A 25,698-nucleotide genomic window follows, 5' to 3' on the forward strand; every position below is an offset into this window, starting at 1 on the left:
CCCCTTTCTGCTTAAAATCATTTCACGCTGCATTCTCCCCTGTCCCCCCCACCCAAAAGAATCTTCTTTAGTCCTAAAGGCATCGGTGAAGCCATAAAAAAACAAAAAAACCACCCACCTGCAGAAGAACAGGGGAAGTATGTAGACAAATACAGTGGTACCTTGGGTTACATACGCTTCAGGTTACATATGCTTCAGGTTACATACGCTTCAGGTTACAGACTCCACTAACCCAGAAATAGTGCTTTCAGGTTAAGAACTTTGCTTCGGGATGAGAACAGAAATTGTGCTCCGGCGGCGCGGCAGCAGCAGGAGGCCCCATTAGCTAGAGTGGTGCTTCAGGTTAAGAACAGTTTCAGGTTAAGTACGGACCACTGGAACAAATTAAGTACTTAACCCGAGGTACTATTGTATTCCTCTTCTGCCAGCGAAGCTTACAGGTTTCCTCAATAGCCATCCAGCACCAGCACTCAGGGCTGGTTCTCACTGTACACATCTCACTGTAGATAAATCTAATTCATTCATTCATTCATTAAAATGCTGGAATAGGTAGGTCTTTTGCTCTGATCCCAAAGGGCTGCCACTATAATCAGAAGGGCTTCCCACCCGCTTCTCTTTAAGGGAAAAGTAACTGTTTTATTACATTACAATTTGCAAGCATGCACACTTCATATCTGATGGGAGTGTGGCAGCATCTCACTTCTCCACCCCCCACCCCGAACTTGGTATTGGCGTGCAAATACCAGCAACCGTGCAAGAAGTAGCCTTTAGATGCAGAAATGGCAAAGGAAAATGGAATGGGAAGGCAAGCCTAATTGGAGGGTGGGGGTGGGATTTTTTGCAACACGCACCATTATTAAAAAGAGCAGAACCTCTCAAGGCTTCTGCTAAGCATTTGCAAACGGAGTCCTAAAAGTGACAGCAGAGAGACCCGCTTACACTGCCCAGTAGTTTGAATTTTTAGATCTATCACAAGTGTTCCCAGCAATGTAAACGTACACAACTCAAATCCAGGTATTCAGGCTGGTTTTCAGTTGTGTGTGCATGCACCCCTGAGGTTTGCGCAATTTGAAGTGTAGCTAAAGCTGGATTGTAACTCACAGTAATGTGACACGTGCGAATAAGAGTTATATTAAAATAGGAGCTGTTAGGGCCTCTCCAGGTGGGAGAACCTATTTTTTCCTCTTGGTTAAAAACAGTGCCTTGATAAGGACCATGCCATCCCTGACCACTGGAAACAGTTTCCCTGCATCAGAAGCTCTGCTTTGATGCCATTACTTCTGAGATGCATCAACCACATGAATTTGAGCTACAGGGAATTTCCATGCCGGTGGAGCACATTCTTATCCACTAAAGCACGAGTTTTCATGGTGCAGTTGAGCTGCAGCCTCCCCATGGAATCAGCATCAGCACGTTTCCATAGGGGGGCCATAATTTCGGAGCTAACCTTCAACGTTCAGTGAACAGCGGGCATCGCTTTTGTTGTTATTTACAGACAGAGATATGCTGTAGCCAAACAGCAGGGGCCCATTTGAAATAGGGAGCTCATTCAAAGGCTAATAGGGGAGAACTGGCCAGGATGAATCATTTTTATTGCCAATGCAGCAAGGGGAGGCGTGAGTCGGAGTCAACCAGCCTTCCTTATTGGCTGCTTCTGCTGAGCAGTTAGGAACGGGTGCACTTCACAAACTTACATTTCCAGCGCCCATCTCAGGAATTCTAAAAACCTGGTTGTAAAACTAGAGTGTGTTAGCAGTTCTGAAATGAATGTGAATTGTGGTATTCTGCATGTGTTGGTGTTAAATTTATATACAGTGGTACCTCAGGTTAAGAACTTAATTCGTTCTGGAGGTCTGTTCTTAACCTGAAACTGTTCTTAACTTGAGGTACCGCTTTAACTAATGGGGCCTCCTGCTGCCACTGCACCGCCGCTGCGCGATTTCTGTTCTCAGCCTGAAGAAAAGTTCTTAACCCAAGGTACTATTTCTGGGTTAGCGGAGTCTGTAACCTGAAGCGTCTGTAACCTGAAGCGTCTGTAACCCGAAGTACCATTGTACTACCCTTCTGCGTGTGTTTGGTGTGTTGTTGTTGTTGTTTATTAAATTCATATACAGTGGTACCTTGGGTTAAGTACTTAATTCGTTCCGGAGGTCTGTTCTTAACCTGAAACTGTTCTTAACATGAAGCACCACTTTAATGGGGCCTCCTACTGCTGCTGCCATGCCGCCGGAGCATGATTTCTGTTCTCATTCTGAAGCAAAGTTATTAACCCGAGGTACTATTTTTGGGTTAGCGGAGTCTGTAACCAGAAGCGTATGTAACCCGAGGTACCACTGTACTGTCTATCATCAAGGTGGTTCACAGAATAAAATACAAGTAGATAACTAACCAAAACAATAATGCCCCCTGGGCCCTTACCGTAGATATAATGTGATTTACCTGGAAGAAGGGGTTTGCCAAAGGAGTCTTTTTCCCCCTACACCCATCTCCCTTCCATAAATAAAAGAGCCATCAATTTACTGTCCTGATCTCTGACTCCAGGTCCTTGGCATTTACCCTGGCATAGAGGAATTGTTTCTGGCTGGAGTTTTCCAGAGACCCTAGAATTCCTTCTTGAAGGTTAAACCAAGGAGCGGCTGTAATCCAGAGGAACATTTCTTTCAACAGATTCTGATAATCTGCTTAGGGGCGGGGGCGAGGTTGGAGGGGTTCCCTGCCACCGCCTTTTGGCCTAAATCTCTTGGGTGTTTGGGAGAGAACTCGCTTACAGCTCAGTGTGTCGCAGGCTTGTAGCATCCTTTTTAAGCCCCAGAGTTGGAGGGAGTGATTCTGGTTGGCAGTGCTCTGTTGTCAATTGGCAGGGGACCACTAATGTCTTAAAAGGCCAAGAGAGGAGGCAGTTTCTACTGGCACCTTCGCAGCGCTTCTGTTCTCCTCCTCTCCCTCCAGAACTGGCGCATCTCTCTCCCCCCCCCCCCCCCGCCGCTAAATCATGGTCATCCTCTGGCCTCTCTCTGACCCCAGTCCTGCTTATCTAATGTAAAATGTAAGCTCTCTCCGAAAAGAAGCTGTTTTAGCTGTAAACTGGCAAGGCTCTTACATTATTACAAATGTGAAACAATCATTTCCTACTTGGCGGCTTAAAAACATCTCTCCGTTTGGGTTAAACACTGTGGGTTGTAACAAGACACCTGAAATATGTGAGCAAGTTCTCTCTGGCTTTCTTCCATTTCCAGTATTGACTGTCTTGCGGCAATTGGTCTTTTGCACCGATACATAAAGCACACTTCATAGTGGGACTCATCCAGACATCCTATGATCCTGTCAGCAGAACGTTTGGTTGTTTCTGGGGCAAGTTGAGCGAAAAGGGCTTGGCTTAGCTCAGCATTTATTTAAAAAATGGAACCTCAAGATCCCCCAGCCACCTCCTCAAATTGTACACAGGAACCTGTTATAGTAAAAAACAACAACTGCTCCTTTCCCCTTATGGGGTATCCAAGAGCCCATATAGAATCCTTAAGTAGGTCCCCTGTTGGAAGGAGAAAATAACAGAGGCCAGCCAGAGAATATTGAGAAGCAAAGCAGCTAATAAGCATGATCTTTATTAAATTGTTGCAACAGGGTCACCCACTCCCCCCACGCAGAGAGGGAGGAGAGGAACCCAGAACAATGGTGTGCAAGCTCGTACATAGACTTTTGAAAATGCCTACCCTGTAGCTCAAGGTAAAGGACCTCTGACAGTTAAGTCCAGTCGCGAACAACTCTGGTTGTGGCACTCATCTCGCTTTGCTGGCCGAAGGAGCCTGCGTTTGTCCGCAGACAGTTTTTCCGGGTCATGTGGCCAGCATGATTAAGCCGCTTCTGGCGAAACCAGAGCAGCGCACGGAAACGCCGTTTACCTTCCCACCAGTGTGGTACCTATTTATCTGCTTGCACATCATACATACATCACAAAAAGAGGTGGACCCCAGCAGAAATACACCATGGGTGTGGTCTACAGTGGAAAACCTGTCTGTCAGGATACCTGATAATGATCAATCATTGTTCTACTTGGGCAGCCTGGCCAATCTTTTGTGATTGTAAATACTTAGTTCCTGAATCCAGGTCACAGGCTCACCTTTACAACAGATTTGTGAGCAAAGAGACAATGGGGAGAATATTTGAGGTTACTGGAAGAGTAAAAATGGCTTTAGGGTTGTTCTCCTGTACTATTTCAGATACGTGGTTTATATACTTATGTGTGTGTTTGTCTTGTACATTTATGAATGTTTATTTTATATATATACACGAGACCTTAGGATTTCTATAACAAACCTACTCCAGCTGTTTCCTAGTTCTTACAAATCACACCCATGATACAGTTGCAGAGTGCTGAGTTTGGAGGGGTTTCTGCATTCCATCTTTGGGCAGATTGACTATCCTGGTGAATATCTTATGAAGCCCGTTTAAGTCTGGGGGGGGAAAGAACTTTCACTCCCCCCCTTTCACTGCTGTCAGTATAGGTAGGCCATTCCCCTTGACTCCTAGATGAGAAGGCTTTCCAGGGGTGCAAAGCAAATAATTGCAAGGGGAATCAAAGAGAACATTTATTTTGCCTGCCTCACGGACTGCATTACGATACGATACAATACAATACAATAATTTATATTGTCATTGTCCCATACAGAATAACGAAATTGAAAAAAATCTACATCAGACATTCAAAAACCCACAAACCTACTATCCCAGCCTGGTCAGCCCCTAAAAACTCTGATACTCCATAAGTGAATACAATATAGAGTGGTACCTCAGGTTAAGTACTTAATTTGTTCCGGAGGTCCGTACTTAACCTGAAACTGTTCTTAACCTGAAGCACCACTTTAGCTAATGGGGCCTCCTCCTGCTGCCGCGCTGTCGGAGCACGATTTCTGTTCTCATTCTGAAGCAAAGTTCTTAACCCGAGGTACTATTTCTGGGTTAGCGGAGTCTGTAACGTGAAGTGTATGTAACCTGAAGCATATGTAACCCGAGGTACCACTGTACTCACATAAAGACTACCTTACACTGTGTTTAAAACCAAAATCGCATTTGGATAGAAACTGTTTCTCAGGTGGCTAGTCCTAGTCTTTGTAACCCTGTACCTTCCTCGAAGAAGGCAGAAGCTGAAAGAGATAATTTCCGGGGTGCGCACTATCCTGCACTATCTCTGCAGCTTTCTTATGGCACCTGGAAACATAAAAAAATTAGAAGAGGATTAGACAACTTCACGGAGGAGAGGACTATAGAGGACTGCTACTCTGTCTCCACAGCTGGAGACAATAATGGTTCTGAATATACATTGATGGAAACCACAGCAGGGGAGGGTTCTCTTTTGCTCAAATCCTGTTTGTAGATTTCCTACAGACATCTGGCTGGCCACTGTGAGAACAGAATGCTGGACTAGATGGGCCATTGGTGTCTCTCTTTTCTTGTGTCTCTCCCCAGATACCAGCGTAGTTTGATTTCTCTGTCACTACACCCACACACACACACCCCATGACTCAAGTTGATCTGGGCGCCTGAGGGGGAACTTTCCTTTGAGTCTGGCAGAAATGCACCCCAAACTCCAACATGAAGTTGATTCAGAATAAAAGGACCGGAGGACAAAGCTAAAAGCAGAATGGTGCTTCTAAAAGAAAGAAAATGTTTCAGTTCAAGCCTGTCCTATCGCAGCTGCTTACAAACGGGCACCTGGTCTCCTCATGTGTAACGCAGCAATGTTGATAGTCCAGCTGAGGGGCTTAGAGGGACAAAGGACTGTTTGGCAAGGGCCATATTTTCAGTTTCATGATTGACAGGTGGCTCTGTCAGGGAAAGTGTTTTTGACAGCTTTTGGAAATCTGGAGATGGGCTATCCTCCATCTCCCTGCCAGACAAAACCAATTATGTACTTTGTATATTCAAAGGGAGGTGTAACTTCTCTGTTTGTGGGGAATTGAGAATGGTATCTTAAAGTGACGGGTTGGCCTCAATGAGGCCTTTGTTTCAGCCCTTACCTTAAATAACACTGATTTTTATTCTCTCCTCTTCTAACCCATATTTCTGTGTTTCTTTCATTCCCAGTGCTGCTGTTGGCATTGGTTTCTATGGCAACAGTGAAACCAACGATGGGGTTTATCAACTGATCTACGCCCTAAATAATGCTAATCGCACTCTTTCGGAGATTGATTCGCTGGTAAGAAATCTGATGGGTTGAGCCGATATTATTATTCTTCCCCCCTCCCCCTTTTCATCTAATGCAAGCACTCTGGTCCTGATGAATTATCTGGAATGCCTGAGATTGAGAGCAGCTGTCTGAGAACAACAATGTCTCTTGCTAGGGAGAGCACAGAGGCTGGTGCAAACAAGCCAAACATTGTGTTAAAGCCTCCTTCGTCTATCTCCGTTTTAATCCGGAGGAGAGCATGTGCTCTCTGCTGTCAGAATTCACAGCCTAACCCTACTTTCTGCGTTTCCCAGAGGCGAAAATGGAGACAAATTTGTTTCAGAAATTGAGACAGAGATAGGAAGGGATGGGAAGCACAAAGCGGTTCTACTCCCCTCTGTCAGTGTTGGGTGCAACTCTCTGTAGTTGCAGATCATAGCTTTTTCCTGATAACCTTTGAAAACCCAGTGCCTAGAAAAGGCAGAACTTGAGATCAGGGGAGATTGTTAGACCCCAGAATCACAGAAGACTGGAGAGTCCAGTGCTGAAAGCACAGGGTTGGTGGGTGGGGACTATAGTTAAAGCTGCTGGTGGTAGTAAATTAGAGTATTAAAACCTGGCGCCTCCTTCCCAAAGCCCCGGAAGCTTCTGCACAGCTTAAGGAAGCAGGCGTGATGCTCACAAGCATGGCGTCCCTCTCCCCTCCCAGTCACCCTCAGAAGCTGGCCCCTCTGGCCCTAACTCTTCCCCTGCCAAAAATGTTACCGCACGCGTCTGATTCTGGTGCTGTTGAGAACACAGCTCTAGAGCAATTCAGATGGCACCGTGCCCAGGGAGAACTAGTAGCGTATCACCTGGGAGTCTGTTGGGTCCATTCTTCTCATGACTTCTTCAGGAATTCCTGGCAGAAAGTCACAGCTGAAAAAAGGCAGCAGCAGTGCTTAAGACCTGAGATGGAAACCCCCAACTGCAAAACAACAACAACAGACTACTACCAAAAGGTGACCAGTTTGGAAATGAAACCTCTCTCTCCATCTAGGGGGCTAATGGTACTCCTAGCATCTTGGTTTAATTTGTGTTTCTCCTGGGTTTACTTCACATATACACAAACTGGGTTTTCTGTTTCTGAGTGCTGGTGGTGGTAATCCAAAAAGCCTAGCGATATTTAAGTACTAGGCAGGGAGCACAGTGTATTCAGATGATGCCCTCAGTTATATATCCATTCCCTGTAGTTGGTTTGCTTTCACTGGTTCTTGGAGTGCCTGAGCCTTTTAGCATGCCAAGCTCCTGTTTATGCCTAATAATAATAGCAATATGGACCCACCTTTCACCCTACTGCCTCCAGGTGGGTTATTCACTTTAAAAAAACTACTATAAAAATGTCAATGATGGATTTTCTGACTTTGCAGAATATTCTGAAGGGAGGAGGCTCTGCTGCATAGAGCTTTCTCCTTGCTTTCTTGATCCTTTGACTTCCGTGTGGCCAGATAGATTCCATAGCAGCTTTTATATTGGAAAAGAGTTCCTTTTTGTGGGTACCAGTGCAACACCAGTAAACAGGGAGATTACTTGGAGCAGACTTTAGCCATCTTCATTGTTCACATAATGGAGGCCATTCAAGTGGTTAAACTGGGGTATAAACTGGGATAGCTCAGTCGCTGGAGCATAATCTCAGGGTTCCCACATTGGGTAAAAGATTCCTGCATTGCCGGGGGTTGGACTAGATCAGGGGTAGGCAACCCAAGGCCCATCCCACAAGCCAAGGCCCATCCCACAAGCCGCCCCCAAACTGAGCCGCCCTCTCTGCAAGTCCCCACACAGTGCGCTAAACCGGCGCAGTGCGATGCAGGGACTCGCTTCTGCAGTGCCAGAAATCGCATCTGCGCAGCTCAGACTCCGGAAATCGCGTTTGCACAGACACAGACACCAGAAATCGCATCTGCACAGATGCAGACACCAGAAATTGCATCCGTGCACACGCGCTCTCTCTCTCTCTCTCTCTCTCTCACACACACACACACACACACACACACACACACACACACACGATCCAGCCCATGGAGGGATCTCCACTGGAGTGAAGCAGCCCAGGTGAAGTAAACCTTGCCAACCCCTGGACTAGATGACTCTCATGGTCGCTGCCAACTCTACAGTTCCATTATTAGGGTAGAGTTTTTTTGGTCTGTTGTTCTAGTGCATGCATACGTAATTTCACCAATCTGCTTTTGGGATTTGGGCTATAGAAACTGAGGTGGTGGTGATTATTCTGGTTTCAGCGGATCTTTTCCATGAGTGTATTTGAAGAGATTTGGTCAAAGCCCTGTTTGTGCACATGATGGAAGCCGAAGGAAACTTTGACTTTGAGCTGTTCTTGGCTGTCCCTTCTACCCATAGAAAATATGACTGGTTCAGAAAGAAACCAGCTTGCTGGTTCTGAATGTTCTGTCTGCTGTCTTTTGCCAGGTCTCAAACACCTCTGTGCAGATGAAGGTGGCTCTGGAGCAGCACCTGGCGCGGCTGAACGAGATCTTTGCCACCCGAGGCGACTATGTGCAGACACTCAAGTTCCTGCAGCAGATGGCAGGCAATATTGTGCTGCAGCTCTCGGGGCTCCCTGTCTGGAACGACGTCACTGTAGACCTGTCTCAAGTCGCTGGTGAAGTTGGTTATGTGGAATATTACAGGTAAGTTGAGAGGGGATATTGCGGAGGGCGATGGGCACGGCCCATTGGGAGACTTCATGGAGTTTGCTATGCAGCCTTGCATTTCCTGTCAAAAGCAGAGCATCTCAAAGACAAAGGTAAAGGGACCCCTGACCATTAGGTCCAGTCGCGGACGACTCTGGGGTTGCAGCGCTCATCTCGCTCTATAGGCTGAGGGAGCTGGCGTTTGTCCACAGACAGCTTCCGGGTCATGTGGCCAGCATGACTAAGCTGCTTCTGGTGAAACCAGAGCAACGCACAAAAATGCTGTTTACCTTCCTGCCGGAGCGGTACCTATTTATCTACTTGCACTTTGACGTGCTTTCAAACTGCTAGGTGGGCAGGAGCAGGGACCGAGCAATGGGAGCTCACCCTGTTGTGGGGATTCAAACTGCCAACCTTCTGATCGGCAAGCCCTAGGCTCTGGTTTAGATCACAGCGCCACCCGCATCCCATAAGACAATGGAGGGGTGTTTAATCTAAGACTCATGGAAACTGTTACATCATCACGGAGTCAGGAGGTGGGAATCCCCTTGTTCATCTCTCTCCTCCGCTTTGGAATCCCTCCCCTAGGATGGGGTGGGAGCCTTCCAAAAATTGTTGGACTCCAATTCCCAGCAGCCCCAGTCAACGTGGCCGATGGCCATGGTGAGGGTTGCAATCCAGACATATTTGTAGGTTCCCCGTTCTTGGTGGTACCTTGTAGGATAGTGGTTGGAAAGATAACAGGAGGAACGTGGGGGAGAGAAAGGGGCTGCAATCCATGCAGCCGTTCTGTAATAGCAATTGCATGGGGCAGTAAATAAGGCCACTTTTTCGGGATCACTCACTTTGCACCACAAGAAGGTGATATGCTCAAAGTGCTATAACGTTTTCATCACATCAGTGCATCATAGCAGCAGTCTTAATCCGCACTGGTAATGGTGAGTACAGAATTGGAAGACTGGGATTAATTCAGCAGCAGAAGTAAGTCTCACAATAGGGAAAGAGCTGCAGCGCTAGCTTTCCAGCTGCAGGGTCATGGCTGAGGTCAGCATGGTGTGGGCACACAGGCAGAGCCAATCTGGCACCTCCCACTGTTGCAAACTCGCTGCCACCTCACCTCTCTCTCCCCCACTAAGTGTCAGCGCCCCCGCTGTTGGGAAGCTAGCATTACATCTCCACTCCCACCAGGTGAACCACTTCTGTACAGCCATAAAAAGGGGGAGGAAGAGTGGTGAGTTACTGTCCCCATCCTTCAATGGTCCTTTTGGGCTGAATAAATGGAAGCAGGATTGTGTCTGAATGGGATGCCCACATGTTAGTCGAAGGGTGAGGATGATGGCTCAACTCGAGGGCATCTTTCCTGTTGTGCGAACCCTCGGGGCATTTGTTAAGGCAGCAAGGGCACAAGGAGAATTATCTGTGGCGTCGAGCAACTGTGGGTCTTGTGAGCGCACTGTCCTAACCTTGTTCTCAGTCAAACTCTGCTGCTGCCCCCTCCTCTCACTGCCTCCAGGTTTTCGCCAAAGCAAATATGTTTTGAGTTATGTATCCTTCTTAGCGCTTAGCGGCACCCTTTAAAAGGAAGGTGTTTCTTCTTAAGAGGCAAACCTAGCAGCCCGTCACGCTGCAGGCACTTGTGACATTTCTGCTCAGGAGGAAATGTTAGCGTTGCATAAAGGCAGATGGCACCTCTTTGCATGGGCTCTGCATAAAGGAGCCTGTGGCACTTGGGGAAAATAAGCTCCACTTTTTTGGGGGGGGGAATTCTACTGTACTCAGATGTAAGGGTAAGTTGTATCAGTATGATTCCAAGGTAGAAACTGAGTGTGCCTATACAGTTTAGGGAGAAGGCAGGCTTCAGAAAGATTTCTGGATTCGAAAATGCTCACGCGGCTGTTGCACAAGTTTGAATGTCTCTGTGCACTTGGGGTTTGGGTAGAGCTTGAATGCCTGGGTAGCTCAGTTGGTTGGAGCGTGGTGCTGATAATGGCAAGGTTGCAGGTTCGATCCCTGTATAAAGGTAAAGGTAAAGGGACCCCTGACCGTTAGGTCCAGTCGTGACCGACTCTGGGGTTGCGGTGCTCATCTCGCTTTATTGGCCGAGGAAGCCGGCGTCCAGCTTCCGTGTCATGTGGCTAGCATGACTAAGCCGCTTCTGGCGAACCAGAGCAGCACACGGAAACGCCATTTACCTTCCTGCCAGAGCAGTATCTATTTATCTACTTGCACTTTGACGTGCTTTCGAACTGCTAGGTTGGCAGGAGCAGGGAGTGAGCAACGGGAGCTCACCCCGTCACGGGGATTCGTCCCGATCCCTGTATAGGACAACTGCATATTCCTGCATTGCAGGGGGTTAGACCAGATGATCCTCAGGGTCCCTTCCAGTTCTATGATTCTATGAATTGTTAGGGAGGGGAGGAGTCTGTTGAATGAGTGGTCTTATGAGCCAGTCATGTGGCACAGCAGCAGGTTGTGGCCGCCAAATCCAAGGTCTTTGATTCAGGCTTGAATGACTGGCAGTCGCGCAGCTTTGTTTATCTGAAAGGCCGTCAGAATGTCTAGAATGATGCTTGCTTAGTAAAAGACTGCCGTATCTGAAAGGGCCTGCTAATTAAAAGAGGAATGGCTTAATGTGAAGGGGAAATATGAGCAGGCCTTTTAAGCTTCCTGTAAACTACATTTGTATAAAAGGTTTACTAGATGGCTGGGCTGTTGGTAGATACGTCTAGACGGCTTTCTCTTCCGGGGATCTGTTTAGGCAGTCCTGATGGTAGCCCAGGTGCTTAGGGGAGCTTTATTCTGCCCCGAGGTGCGCTACTACAGTGCTGCACAGGTATCAGCAGAGAGCTTGCATGGGTTTGTGCAGTCCACATGAACGGTTTTCCATTCTCACGGGTCAGTTGTCCGCATGCCATTCGCCTAGGAGTTCATCCAAGTGCACAGCAACCTTAAATATTGAACAAAATACTGTGGGAACCTTGTGGCTGCTTATGTCGTTTGGCAATTGCAAACCTTCCTATTTTGTATATTTAAAAGAAGAAAAATGTGCAGAGTATTCATGAACTGGGGAAAGCTCTCTTGCCTTAATAAATGCTGAAAGTGACCTTCCTAAGGAGAATGTCCATTCAAGAGCTCAGAAGTGGCAAGGGTGTATTGACCATGTGTGCTATTTCCGCCTGCATAAAGGCAAGTACCATACATGTCACACGTGGCGGCAGAGGGCAGCAGTCACTTGGTAGTTCTGCAATGCTGGCAGATGACTTTCCAAACACAGGAAGCTGCTTTTTACCAGGTCAGAGTGTTTGTCTGTCTAGCACAGGGGTAGGCAAACTAAGGCCCAGGGGCCAGATGTGGCCCAATTACCTTCTAAATCCGGCCCGCGGACGATCTGGGAATCAGATTGTTTTTACATGAGTAGAATGTGCCCTTTTATTTAAAATGCATCTCTGGGTTATTTGTGGGGGCTGCCTGGTGTTTTTACATGAGTAGAATGTGTGCTTTTATTTAAAATGCATCTCTAGGTTATTTGTGGGGCATAGGAATTAGTTCATTTTTCCCCCTCCAAAATATAGTCTGGCCCCCCACAAGGTCTGAGGGATGGTGGACCGGCCCACCGCTGAAAAAGGTTGCTGACCCCTGGTCTAGCACACCCTTGTCTGCTAGCAGCAGCTCTCTTATGGCAGGGGTAGAGAACTTCAGGACTCCTGCCCAGGTCACACATACAATTATCTCCATCACATCTTCCTTGGGAGTTTTTGCCTGGCTGGAAAATGTCCTTGAACCCCCATAATACTTTTTTGCTTGCCTGGATGGAAGAGAGCGGGTTCCTCCAAATAACTCCTTTATTCAGCGTTCACTCTCAGTTTGTTTATGGGGAGAGCTATATGACGATGAACATTCATTCTGGTTTGCTTGCAGAGTGCTTGCACTTCTCTTCCCGTTTAATCATTTGTTTCCCCCACATTTCTCACTTTGCAAACCACAAAAAGGCAAACTCTGTTGCCTTTTTAAAAAATATAAAGTGGATTTCATGTGCTAGGGTGACAGTGCTCTAGTCTAATTTAGCTGTGCAAACCTTATGTTCCAGTATGCACTTGAATGCCTCGCACAAATTGGTAGCAGTCTCTTAAGCACCCAGGAGGGTGAATGAATGTGCGTAGAAATTAGCCCACTGCACAGAGGTAACATTTGCATGAATTGCCCTCCTCAGCTTTGCTCTAGCCCCTCCCACCACTTGCATGTGGCTGCCCAGAAGGATAGCTCAGTTGGCTAGAGCATGGTGCTGATAACGCCAAGGTTGCAGGTTCGATGCCATTACGGGACAGTTGCATATTCCTGCATTGCTTGGGGTTGGACCAAATGATCCTCAGGGTCTCTTCCAACTCTACAGTTCCATGACATGCAATCCTCTAGCTGGAAGAGGTTCCCCACCACCAGCCCACTGCACACTTTAGGATCTCAGATCTTCCCCATCACCTGCTCCTCTGATCCTTCTAATGGACAACACCAGGGTTTGAACCTGATTCTATTTGCATGTAAAACATGTGCTTCCCCACTAAGTCAAGGCCTCTCCCCTGCTAACTTCCCATCCTGTGTTGTCATAAGGATCTTATAATCAAACTGACTGTGCAGCGGAAATTCTAAACACCCGCTTTACTGTGTGGCCAGCTTTTAATGTACATTGAATTCAGCACAGAAGTTCTGTGTTTTCGGTGACTTAACCCCTCCGGTTTATAATTTGCGCCTTCTTATTGTAAGCTGGGACCCAGGTGGCGCTGTGGGTTAAACCACAGAGCCTAGAACTTGCCGATCAGAAGGTCGGCGGTTCGAATCCCTGCGATGGGGTGAGCTCCCATTGCTCGGTCCCTGCTCCTGCCAACCCATCAATTCGAAAGCACCTCAAAAGTGCAAGTAGATAAATAGGTACCGCTCCAGCGGTAAGGTAAACGGTGTTTCTGTGCAGCGGCTTAGTCATACTGGCCACATGGCCCGGAAGCTGTACAGCAGCTCCCTCGGCCAATAAAGCAAGATGAACCCCAGAGTCAGTCACGACTGGACCTAATGGTCAGGGGTCCCTTTACCTTCACCTTATTGTAAGCTACCTTCAGGAGGCAGCAAGTGTTAAACAGCATGGCAGCAGAGGCCACAAATAAGGCTGGAGCTCCCTGCCGACAATTCCCGCTTTCCAAATTTAGCATCCGCCTTGAGAGCTGTGACAGTGGACCCCAAGCTACTAGCTTGTGCCCAGCTCCTGACCAAGGCAGAGGAATTTTAATTGGGTCTCTCCTGACTCCAGGCAGTGATTAAAACAGAGGAAGAAGCCACTGATCTTGCTCCTCCTTCTCTCCTCTGGAGTGTTAATGAGGCAGAAAGCCACTGGCTGTGAATAAAGACAGAGCAGAGCAGCATAGGCAGGGTAGGAGAGATCAAAAGCCCATCTTTTGCCAGCAAGAAGAGAACGTATTTGTTTGCCCTGGAAGGCTGGGGGGAGAAGCTGCTGCATGGCACTGCTGCATGCGCACACATACACGTACGGCACTGTACAAGCTGCAGTGTGTTGCAGTGGCATCCCTCCCTTCAGAGCATCTTGCATTAGGGAGCCAGAAATATCACCAAATCTAGCTAGTGGCAATAGCCAAACCTGTGTGTACAGTCATACATCGGGTTGGATGTGCTTCAGGTTGAGCACTTTCGGGTTGCGTTCCGTGGCAACCCGGAAGTAACAGAGTGCATTGCTTTCGGGTTTCGCCATTCGCACATGCGCAGAGGCTCAAAATGATGTCATGTGCGGAAGCAGCAAAACACAACCTGCGCAGACACGCTGTTGTTCTGTTCAGGATGCGAACGGGGCTCCAGAACGGATCCCGTTCACATCCCAAGGTACCACTGTATATTCTGTGTGCATATATATATATACAGTGGTACCTCGGGTTAAGAACTTAATTTGTTCCGGAGGTCCGTTCTTAACCTGAAACTGTTCTTAACCTGAAGCACCACTTTAGCTAATGGAGCATCCAGCTGCCGCTGCACCGCCAGACCACGATTTCTGTTCTCATCCTGAAGCAAAGTTCTTAACCCGAGGTACTATTTCTGGGTTAGCGGAGTCTGTAACCTGAAGCGTCTGTAACCTGAAGCGCCTGTAACCCAAGGTACCACTGTATATATAGTTAAACCTGCACCCTTGTGGGACATCTTTGGGAGAAGAAAGGGCTAAGGAGTAAACCCTACACAAATCTGGCGTGGAGTCCTTAAGACAGTTCGATGGTGCCTTGTTCGCCTCCTTGCGGCAACTCCTGCAGCCAAGCTGATGCCAAATGTATTGCTCTGATTTCCTTCGGACCACATCAGTGAGGCTGAGAAGGGGGTCATGTCTGGGCAGCCCAAGACCTCCATATACATTTGCCCAGGCTTCCACCCTGGAGAGGTCCCTACGCAGTTTGACTTCATCCCTGGAGGGACACTCTCTCTCAAGACAGACAGATGCCAACAATTTTTTTTTTTTTTTAAAGAGAACTCCCTGCCAGAGAATAGTGAATTCTGCAACCCGAATAAATTATTCGAATGAAGCAAGTCTTCATCCTTCCACTTTCCTTTTCGGAGAAGGGCACTGTTCAAGGTGCTGAAGCCCTCTTGCCCCTTGAGTGCTCAGCACACCCTTCCCCACTCAACAGCTTCTGAGATTTCTCCATGCATTTCCCCACACACGCACAAGCACATCTTCACAACCGTGTAGGCTGGAAATTGCAACGATTCTCAGAACTGCCGAGGGGGCTGGGAACTGAAGCTAGAATATCACAAACAGCAACTCAGAAATGGCTTTGTCAGAAGACTAGAGTTTTTCAGGCCTTGCTTCTAGTTGTCCTAGAAGCATTTGTCTGGTCTCCAGGGATGTTTGCTAGACCCAGGGCATGGGGCTGTGATGCAAATTAGAATAATAATAATTATTATTATTATTTATTTATTTATTTATACCCCAGCCACTCTGGGTGGCTCCCAATTGAGTGTTAAAAACAATACAGCATTAAATATTTAAAACTTCCCTAAACAGGGCTGCCTTCAGATGCCTTTTAAAAATAGGATAGGCTGCTTATTTCCTTGACATCTGATGGGAGGGCATTCCATAGGGCGGGTGCCACTACCGAGAAGGCCCTCTCTCTGCTTCCCTGTAACCTCACTTCTTGCAATGATGGAACCGCCAGAAGGCCCTCAGGTAAAAAGCTGCATATGATATGCTCATTTTTATATGTAGTTGCAGATTTCATTTACCTCTTGAAAAGAAAACCACCTTGGAAGCAAAGGGTTAAAAAGAAACTTTAAAAAGGGAGAAAGGGCAGGAGATCCAACCTGTCCTTGTCAATCCCTGTAAGGAAATATGCTGCACTGAGCCCTGAGGCTGATAGAGTGAAGCTGCTGTCAACATCTCTCAGTCCTAGACTTCTTCTGCAGGGAAGCTGTCTTGGCCCATCTTCTGACTTGGACACTGAAAAGCCCTAGCCTCAACAAGGAAATACGCTTTTCAAGTATGCGGAAAGGACACTTGTCACCTTTATTTTCAGTAATTTGCAGGGCCGAGTTCACTCTTCAAGCCATGACAGTGTTTCTTCTGTGTTTTGGTGCCTACCCACATATCCCAAAGTCAAAGTCCTGCTTCTCTGTGCAGAGAACATGGTTCTTCGTAACAATGCCAATAAAAATCAAAGGAGCTGTTGCACAACTGCATTATTTTAAGTCCCTCACCCCCCCCTACTGCCACAATAACGAGGAATAGGGCTATATAGTGTCCATAAATATATTTGTCAGGGGGCGGGGGGGGGGTTCTACACAGAAAATTTAGGAAAGCCTATGCAATAAAATTTCACATTTGCTGTGTTGGCATCCCACAAAAATATAACTGTCCCCCAAGAAAACAGTGACGTAGCTGTCTGTGATTTCTCCTGCAAAATGTTGAGTAATACGTGAAAGGAGGAGAGGGGTTGGGAGAGAGGGGTTGGGCTGTTTCTCACGTCCATTCCATGCCACAGCCAGTCTTAACAGATGTCGAAAGTGTTCGGCTGGGCGTGGCTTGGTGCAAGCTGGCTGGGCCTGATGAAAGTTGTATTCCAAAATATGTGGGAGAGTTTCTAGCTTGGAGAAGCCTGGTTCTGAGGTACTGCAGTTCCTCACGTTTAATATCTGTGGTCTTGCTTGCATTTCACCTTTTCCAGCCCTTCTGCAGGGTTGCCCGAATCATAACTGAATAACTCAGCTGGTTAGAGCGTGGTGCTGATAATGCCAAGGTTACAGGTTCGATCCCCGTATGGGGCAGCTGCCTATTACTGGGGGTTTGGACTCTATGATCTACGGGGTCCCTTCCAACTTTGCAATTCTGTGATTCTATATCCAGCCTCCCCTCTCTCCGCAGATGGCTCTCCTACCTCTTGCTGTTCATCCTGGACTTGGTGATCTGCCTAATTGCCTGCCTGGGCCTAGCAAAGCACTCCAAATGTCTGCTTATTGTGTGAGTACAGGACTCTTGCACTTGGGTTAGTTGACCGGAGCTGGCATTTTGTCGCTCTCACGCTTCCTTAATGCAATCTATAGTTTTCTTGTTTGTTAGGGTTCATATTTTGTTTCAGGTCGTTTTTATTTCATTATGTATTGCAATGTTTCATGTTGGGGCCCTGCTCTGGGATAGATTTCACTGGAGAGTTGGGCTATAAATCACCGGAATGAATATATAAACCATTAAGTCTGCATAGTTGTCCCTAGGCTCATTTTGGGCACTGCTTCCACAGTCCTTCCCTGCTGTGCCTCCATTCTGTGTCTGTAAAATAGGTGCAGTCGCAACCTGCTTTACAGGTACGTTGTAAGGCTGCGGGCAGCGAGGACCAGAAGTCACTCATCGCGCTAAGCGCTGTGTACATAAGTGGTGGGGGGGGGGTTCCTGTCTCGACACCCTCTCAGCTAGCCCCGCTTCTGTCCACTGATTGTTTTGCCTTTTGTCCACAGGATTCTGTGTTGTGGGCTTTTCACACTCATTCTCAGCTGGTCCTCCTTTGCGGCAGATGTTTCGGGAGCGGTGGTAAGCACGAAATCTGGGACGTAGCATCCCGCTTCTTCTCTCCTCCCTTGTGTTATATATCTGAGGTTGCTTTAAGAGCTGGAACGATATCTGTGTGCCTTGCGATGGCTTGTGTTTTGTTTTTGTGCTCCCTTCCTCGCTCACCTGGTAGCTCTGGCTGGTGAAAGCCTGCCTAACCCAGCTTCCCAGCATGTGAGCTGCTGAAGCCTTCTGATTTTTGGATGCATATACTGTATTTTTCGCTCTGTAGGACGCACCCGACCATAGGACGCACCTTGTTTTAGAGGGGGAGAACAAGAAAAAAAATTCTCCCCCTCTCTGCGCAGCGCCCCTTCAGCGAAGCGGCAGGAGAAATGGAGCCCCTTCCATTTCTCCTCCCTTCAGCGAAAGGAACCCGAAGCCTCCAGAGGCGCTCTGAAGGCTTCAGGCGGTTATCCTTGAAGCCTGGAGAGCGAAAGCAACCCGAAGCCTCCGGAGCGTGGTGGGAGCACTCCCACTGCGCTTCGGAGGCTTCGCGTTGCTATCGCTGAAGCCAAGGAGCATGAATTTGCTCCATAAGACGCACACACATCTCCCCTTAATTTTTGGAGGGGAAAATGTGCATCTTATAGAGCGAAAAATATGGTAAGCCAGGGCAAACTTTTTTGTCTTCTCGCTATGCCTACCGCTGTCCTTTTTGTAGTTTTGTTTCGTTTTGTTTCCGCAGGAACGACACCTCTTAACAGCAACAACATCCTTTTATTTGTATCCCACTTTTCCATACTTAAAAATGACGCTCGAGGCGGCTGACAGCATAAAAAGATTCACATCATTAAAAACATAAGAGTAGCCATAAACAATAAATAAAACACATTGAAAAGTACGCTAGCAACCAAATAGAAATTTCCATGTAAAACGTAAGATTTAAATATAAAGATACAAAGAATTCATACCCACAACAGCAACAAAAACCCCTAAACAAAGACCCCAACCCAAGAGTCTGTTCAGCAGCCTCAGATTTTTGTAGCTGGAGTCAGTCAGGGTCCCGCCCCTCCCAGGCCAGGTGGGGAAAAGCCTGCAAGTCAGGGAGCAGATCTTCCAGGACTCACAGCTAAGATGCTCTTAGTTCCATTTTCATTTATCACGAACATGTACTGGGATTCCCACTGCCAATATGATAGGGAGTACGAAAGGGGTCAGTTATTAAAGTGCAAAAAGTGATTTTGAGTAAGCTTCCCTAAGTTGTCCAACTGCTCAGATTCAGTCTGCATGATTCCAATTTGATTTGGCACAGGGCAATCATTGCTGTCAGACTCATGGATTTGCCAGCCCCATTTCAAAAGCTCTCATTATGTGTTGTTCAGGTAGGACTTGGGTTTAGCATATCTTCTGCTGGTGGTTCAGGGGAGGCTGGTTCCCAGTTCCTTTTCTGTTATTTACAAACTGGTTTTTGGTTTTAAATTTGTGTGTGTGTGTGATGTACTGCTACTGCTGGCTCCCCCCCCCTTTTTTTGGTGTTTCAAATTTGCTTTGTGAGTGCAATATGAACGAAAGGCAATGTGGAAATGCCTTAAATTTAAAAAGTCAAAAATAGTTCCATTTTTCTCCAGCACTGGAGGCAGGAGGTGTTTTACAAGCCTCTTTGTTGATCTGCTCTTGTTAACACCCCAAAAGGTTGGTTTTGTGGCTGAGAGGCCACCAGAAGCACCTCACACTTGCATGCGCACGCCCACACGCACATATATTTGCACATTTGTATGAATGCTGTAGATAACAGGAGAGGAATTGGAAGTGTAAGATAGAAATCAAATGTACCTTCATAGAAAGTGCTAAAGTCTTAAAAGCAGTTGCCTGTTCTATGGGGAGGGTGGATTAAAAAAAATCAATGATTTTTAAAAATTAAATTTTAAAAAATTGATTTTTTAATTTAAATTGGATTTTTTTTTATTTAAATCGGATTTTTAAAATAAAATGCTTTTGGAGCAAAAATCTTTCTAAAGATAGTTTTCTATTTAAGTTGCATTTTAGTCCAAAGGCTATTCATCAGGAAATAAGGATTTAAGTTTTTCATGTGTGCTAAAACTCAGTCTAAGTTTTTTTTAAAAAAAATGTTTAACCACATCAGTTAACAAACATGTATACATATGCTGTAATGTTACTGTTTTAGTTAAATAAATTGTTCAAATTGTTATTAGGGAAATGATTATTTATTTTTCTCCTTCCTATAAGTTGTCCAAATATAAACAGTGAACTTATTAAACCTGCACAATAATTTCATAATTATCTGTCTATGTATTTCCAATAGTATAACCATATCAGTAATTTTTGATTATAACTGTAAAACCCACTCTAAAAATTTATTATTCCGAAAGTGAAACCTTCACCTGGTTGTAAATATTAAGATTATACCACCAAGAATGAGCCTTTTTGTAAAAATAAAAATAATTTAATTCAAGTCTTACTGACTAGTGATTTAAATCGTGATTTTAATTAAATCCACCCTGTCTATGGGTGTGGTTTTTAGACACACATACCTGTAATGAAAATTGCATTCTCTACACCAGGATGTACTTGGTTGATTGCGGAATGTCCCTTGTCGATTCTGGTCGATCGTGGGATCCTGATTCTTCCCCACCCCCAAAAAAAGCAAAGGGGAAAAAGCTCAACAACTTTGATGAAGCTTTCAAAAAAAAAAATCTGGTCAATCCAATGGGTAGATCACTGCCAGTTTTTTTTATAGTGGGAGTAGATCGCAATCTCTTGGAAGTTGGACGTGCCTTCTCTACACTAACTGACAGCAGCCCTGCAGGGTTTCAGACAGGGAGTCTTGGCCTTACCTGCAGATTCCAGGGACTGGACCATGTAGATCAGCGGTTCTCAACCTGTGGGTCTCAAGATATTGTTGGACTACAACTCCCATCATCCCTGGGCTCTGGCCTTGCTAGCTTGAGGTGATGGGAGTTGTAGTTCAGCAACATCTGAGGACCCAAGAAAGGCTGTTGTAGATGTTCTTCCACTGAGCTACAACCCTTCCTCCCCACCCAACCAGGTGTAGGACCTCCTCAAGTCATCCTTCTAGCCATCACAGTGCCTCCCTTTTCAAAACTCTCTCATAGGGTACCAGTGACTTCTGCATGGCTCCAGATAAGTTCATCATGAACATGACGCAAAGCGACCTCAGTGCAGGTGAGATTCCTATGCTGTTTGGGTGGCGTGGGCGATGCCTCAATTGGAACAGAAGTTGGGTAAAGCGCAACAAACATTGCCGTTTGTCTCGCCTGAACCTGTTTCTGCTCTCAGATAGGCATTGCTGTCCACAGGGTATCCTTAGGGTGTACAGCTGCAGACTCGGATCGAGGGAGGCCGCCATACCTGTCTGAACAAAGGGCATCCAAGGTCACACTTGTGCTTGTATTGGAATAGACTTTTGGCTTTTAAAATATTCATAATAATAAAAATAATTTATTATTTATACCCTGCCCAACTGGCTGGGTTTCCCCAGCCACTCTGGGCGGCTTCCAACAGAATATTAAAATACAATAACCTATTAAACATTAAAAGCTTCCCTAAACAGGGCTGCCTTCAGATGTCTTCTAAAAGTCTGGTAGTTGTTGTTCTCTTTGACATCTGGTGGGAGGGCGTTCCACAGGGTGGGTGCCACTACCGAGAAGGCCCTCTGCCTGGTTCCCTGTAACTTGGCTTCTCGCAACGAGGGAACCGCCAGAAGACCCTCAGCGCTGGACCTCAGTGTCAGGGCAGAATGATGGGGGTGGAGACACTCCTTCAGGTATACAGGACCGAGGCCGTTTAGGGCTTTAAAGGTCAGCACCAACACTTTGAATTGTGCTCGGAAACGTACTGGGAGCCGGTGTAGGTCTTTCAAGACCGGTGTTATATGGTCTCGGCAGCCGCTCCCAGTCACCAGTCTAGCTTTTAAAATATTCAGCTTAGTTCAGAAAGGTAGCTCCAATCCACAGACCTCCAGGGACATAGTAGCTTTATTTTCGTAGCTGATAAAACATGCCAAAGCTGTCAAAACCTCCCCAGTTGCCTCTGGCCCACAATAAATGCAGAATCTGTCTCTTTGCAACCAGAAGTGGACATGAAACAAGAACCAGGGAACATGTTGTGGCCTGTCAACACTTCTTCTAAGACTCTCAATGCATCCATCTCTCTCCTTGGTAGTTGGGATATTTTGCAACAAGTTCCTTTCATGTAAAATCCAAATAATAAATTACACAGTTTTGGGGCAGTTTTGAATAAACCTGAGCTTTGATTGCAGTGTTTGGAAGTTTTGTTGGGATTTTGCTTAAATGCTTTGCATAAATTTGGAGTGATGAAGAAGAGGTGGAATGATGGTCTGTTACCTAGTGGTACAAAAACGTTTTATAGACCATTTATTGCTCTTGGACACAGCTCTCATGTGTTGTAAGTATTTGCTGAAGACTTGTTGTTTTTCAGAAATTGTGGGCACAACTTCACTCCAAACCCCCCCCTTTTTTTAGGACAAAATTGCACATGCGGTGGGGGGGCATTTACATGGGGAAATCAGTGCAAGAGGCATTAACACCCCACCCCCACCCCTTTGCCAATTATGCTCTGCAAATGACACAGTCATGCTAATGGGTAGACAGGCATTCAGGGAACTACATTTGTCAGCGTAACGTTCAGTATAACTGTTTTTTAACTGTTACACTTTTTAATTTGCTTGTTTTATTACAAATTTTAATTAAGGGCGTTTTAATGCCCCAGTGGATTTGTTACTTTGTGTTTTAATTACGCATTGATTTTTATAGTTGTAAACTGCTTAGAAGCCGTTTTGGCATATTAAGCAGTATACAAACTAATAAACAGTAAGAAATAATAGTCACCCGTAATTAAAGCTGGAATTCTTACAGAAGCATGCCTCCATGGCAGATTCTGTGCTGTGGGGCACCAGGAATATGGGCATCCAGGCCTTGTTTTCCTTTGTATCCTGGGCTTGGCAGCTCTTTAGTCAGACCCAAGGCTTTCCTGCAGCACCTCCCTTTGAAACAGTATTATGCAGAGTCAGCGTTGTGAAAGGGAGACAATTCTTTATGGCTCTATCTGAGCCACAAGAGGGTTTGTTGCGTTCCAAGCAGGCAGATTCCCAGATAGGAGATGTGCTCAAGTTGGGTTGGGCTAATAGGGTTGCCACTGTCCCATTGACCTATGACCCTCTTCCTTGCAGAGATTGTACGGTACTACCTGTATTGCAGCCAGAGTCTGACCAACCCCTTCCAGCAGGTAAGAAATGTGGGTACCCTGATGATAGGAACTCCCCGATAGTATGTCTTCATTCTACCTGTAGTGGAAAGATCCAACAGGCTTAAATTACAGAAGGGCGGACTATATTTGAACATTAGAAGGAAACTTCCTTGGCAGTAAGAGCAGTTTGGCAATGGAACCAATTATCTAGAGGGGTAACTATGCTGATGGTTTCAATGCAGAGGCTGTTTGAGGCTGCTCTTAACTCTAGATTTCCTGCATTGAGCTAGATAGCCCACAGGGCTTCCTTCCGACTTTGCAAGAGATAGCTGCACCCTCATTCTATGAATGAACTTCCCATCGCATCGGAAGCTAAGTTTTGCGGAGTGGGGAGTTAGATTTATGGGTGCCACACCTCTCCAATAAAAGGAGTTTTCCTTGCCTGAACTTGGGAATTGCCTCACAAGTTCAATCCCTGTTGTGGAACCCATCCCTAGGGCTTCCCTAAATCTGGTAGTCTTCATGGAGAAGAGGAAAAGGAGAAGCCATAAAATGTAGGTCTTCGCAGCGGGTTGGGGGGTGGAAGAGAGAGGCTAAAGTTTTGCCATGTAAGGAGGGGGGCTGACTGGCTCCCAAGATTTGGAAGAGGCTGGTTGTGTCGACTTGTAAAGCGGTGAAGACTTAGAACTTGTGGCCCTCTGTGTGAAAGCTTGGCTCATGCATTTTGTACTACATTCTCTCTTTGCAGGCCTTGACCATCTACCAGCGCTCTCTCACAACCATGCAGATCCAGATCCAAGGCCTCATGCAGTTTGCTCTCCCTCTTTTCCCTACAGCTGAGGTAAACAGCACAGTGCTGGGTTGTCTTAACGAATCAGGGCTGCGCTAAGCCATTTTGTGGCGCCTTCCATGTCAACGTATATTGCGTAGAACCGGGCTGAAAGCAGATTTGTACTTTCCGTTTGCGAGATTAGTTCTTGGCAAGGCAATGTGGGAAGGGGGGGAACGGCACAAATTTAACATGGAGGTTCTTAGGTTCTCTCCTGGAGAGGCTCAAGGGCATGACAAGCAACAGAAAATATGTTGAATATAGGGTAAAGAGGTTGAGGCAAGAGGCGAGCGGTTTGGGCAGCAACTGGAAGCCATTTTCAGAACACAGAGGAACTGCAGAACAGCTAGAATCAGTCAAGCTAGGAGCAACCTGATCACTGCTCAGCACCTCTTGAACAAGTCATAACCAGGGGGATACATTTAGGAACTAATGGTTGGCAGTTTGGTTCCTGAACCAGGTAAACTTCCTAGTTGCCTTCCAGACCAGGGTTCCAGCCTGATGGTTTTTGACACAAGCCCTATTCAAGCATTTTCCCTCACACAAATAAGTTGCGTGAAAAGGAGAGCGGGGGCTGTTCCTACTGGCCCCATTCACCCACCCACAGTCCATCTGTTATGGAGCAGTGTGTGTGTGTAGAAAGGAGCCAGCTGTTTGCACACAGTTAGAAGGGACCAGTTTGGGGCTCCCCCTTCCGGTCTTGCGTTTTGGGAAGTGTTTCCAGCTTCATAGGGCTGCTAGGCCATGTTGCAGCTTCATGGTACCCATGCTCCTTTTCCTGCCGCAAATATGTCTTCCTCCTCCTCCTCACCAACCCCCACCCCCCCTTGCTGCAGAGAGATCTGCTAGGCATACAACAGCTACTGAACAAATCAGAGGGCAGCCTCCACCAGCTGACCGCTATGTTGGACTGCCGGGGCTTACACAAGGTGAGCAGCGCAAGGCACGACTTGCTGGGAGGTGTGGAGGAGGCAGTGTTGTGTGGATTGGGGCCTGTTGGCACACAAGGAATTGAGACGTTTCCCCTCCCTTTCCCATCAAATTAAAGGACTACCTGGATGCCTTGATTGGGATCTGCTACGATGGGGTGGAAGGCTTGCTGTACCTCATTCTTTTCTCCCTCTTGGCTGCCGTGTCCTTCTCCACCGTCATCTGTGCCGTGCCGCGTGCCTGGAAGCATTTAGCCAGCAGGTAAAATGGAAGAGGGTCTGCCAGGAGCACACATGGGTATGCTGGAGACAGAATTGCTCGTTGCAGATGGGGATTTTAAATGGGGATGAATGCAGTGGCAACAATGGGTGCTGTCGCTCTGTATGCTTTCTGCCTCTAAGCCAGGAACTGTATAACCGGGATCATGGACTTCATTCTCTCCCTCACCACAAGTTGGAGCTGTGCAGATTTGATGGTTTCTGTCAAAGAGCCTGCAGAGGCGTCCCAAATACCACCCGATGAAGCAGGAGTAGAGAACCTGTGGGGATTTCCAGATGTTGCTAGACTGCAACCTATGTCTTCTTGACCATTGCCATTCTGAATGGGTCTGGTGTGAGTCCAGCAACATCTGAAGGTCCACAGGTGTCTACAACTCATGTCTTCTTGACCATTGGCCAGTTTGAATGGGTCTGGTGTGAGTCCAGCAACATCTGAAGGTCCACAGGTGTCTACAACTCGTGTCTTCTTGACCATTGTCCAGTTTGAATGGGTCTGGTGTGAGTCCAGCAACATCTGAAGGTCCACAGGTGTCTACAACTCA

The 25,698-nt window shown here is 46.7% G+C and overlaps 1 protein-coding gene across 3 annotated transcripts in view; it reads left to right on the top strand.

The window, feature by feature from the left end:
• Positions 1–25,698, top strand: part of TTYH2 (tweety family member 2) — a 78,960-nt gene that overhangs the window by 40,877 nt on the left and 12,385 nt on the right. For all 3 annotated transcript variants that reach the window (XM_081899741.1, XM_081899739.1, XM_081899740.1), the window contains exons 3-11: positions 6,082–6,193; positions 8,627–8,847; positions 17,252–17,347; positions 17,839–17,911; positions 21,007–21,076; positions 23,103–23,158; positions 23,868–23,960; positions 24,785–24,877; positions 24,997–25,139. In XM_081899741.1, coding sequence (XP_081755867.1) covers positions 6,082–6,193; positions 8,627–8,847; positions 17,252–17,347; positions 17,839–17,911; positions 21,007–21,076; positions 23,103–23,158; positions 23,868–23,960; positions 24,785–24,877; positions 24,997–25,139 — 957 coding nt within the window. The remainder of the gene's footprint in view (positions 1–6,081; positions 6,194–8,626; positions 8,848–17,251; positions 17,348–17,838; positions 17,912–21,006; positions 21,077–23,102; positions 23,159–23,867; positions 23,961–24,784; positions 24,878–24,996; positions 25,140–25,698) is intronic.

This window comes from Podarcis melisellensis, assembly GCF_964234715.1.
Source record: "Podarcis melisellensis genome assembly, chromosome: 2".
NCBI lineage: Eukaryota > Metazoa > Chordata > Lepidosauria > Squamata > Lacertidae > Podarcis > Podarcis melisellensis.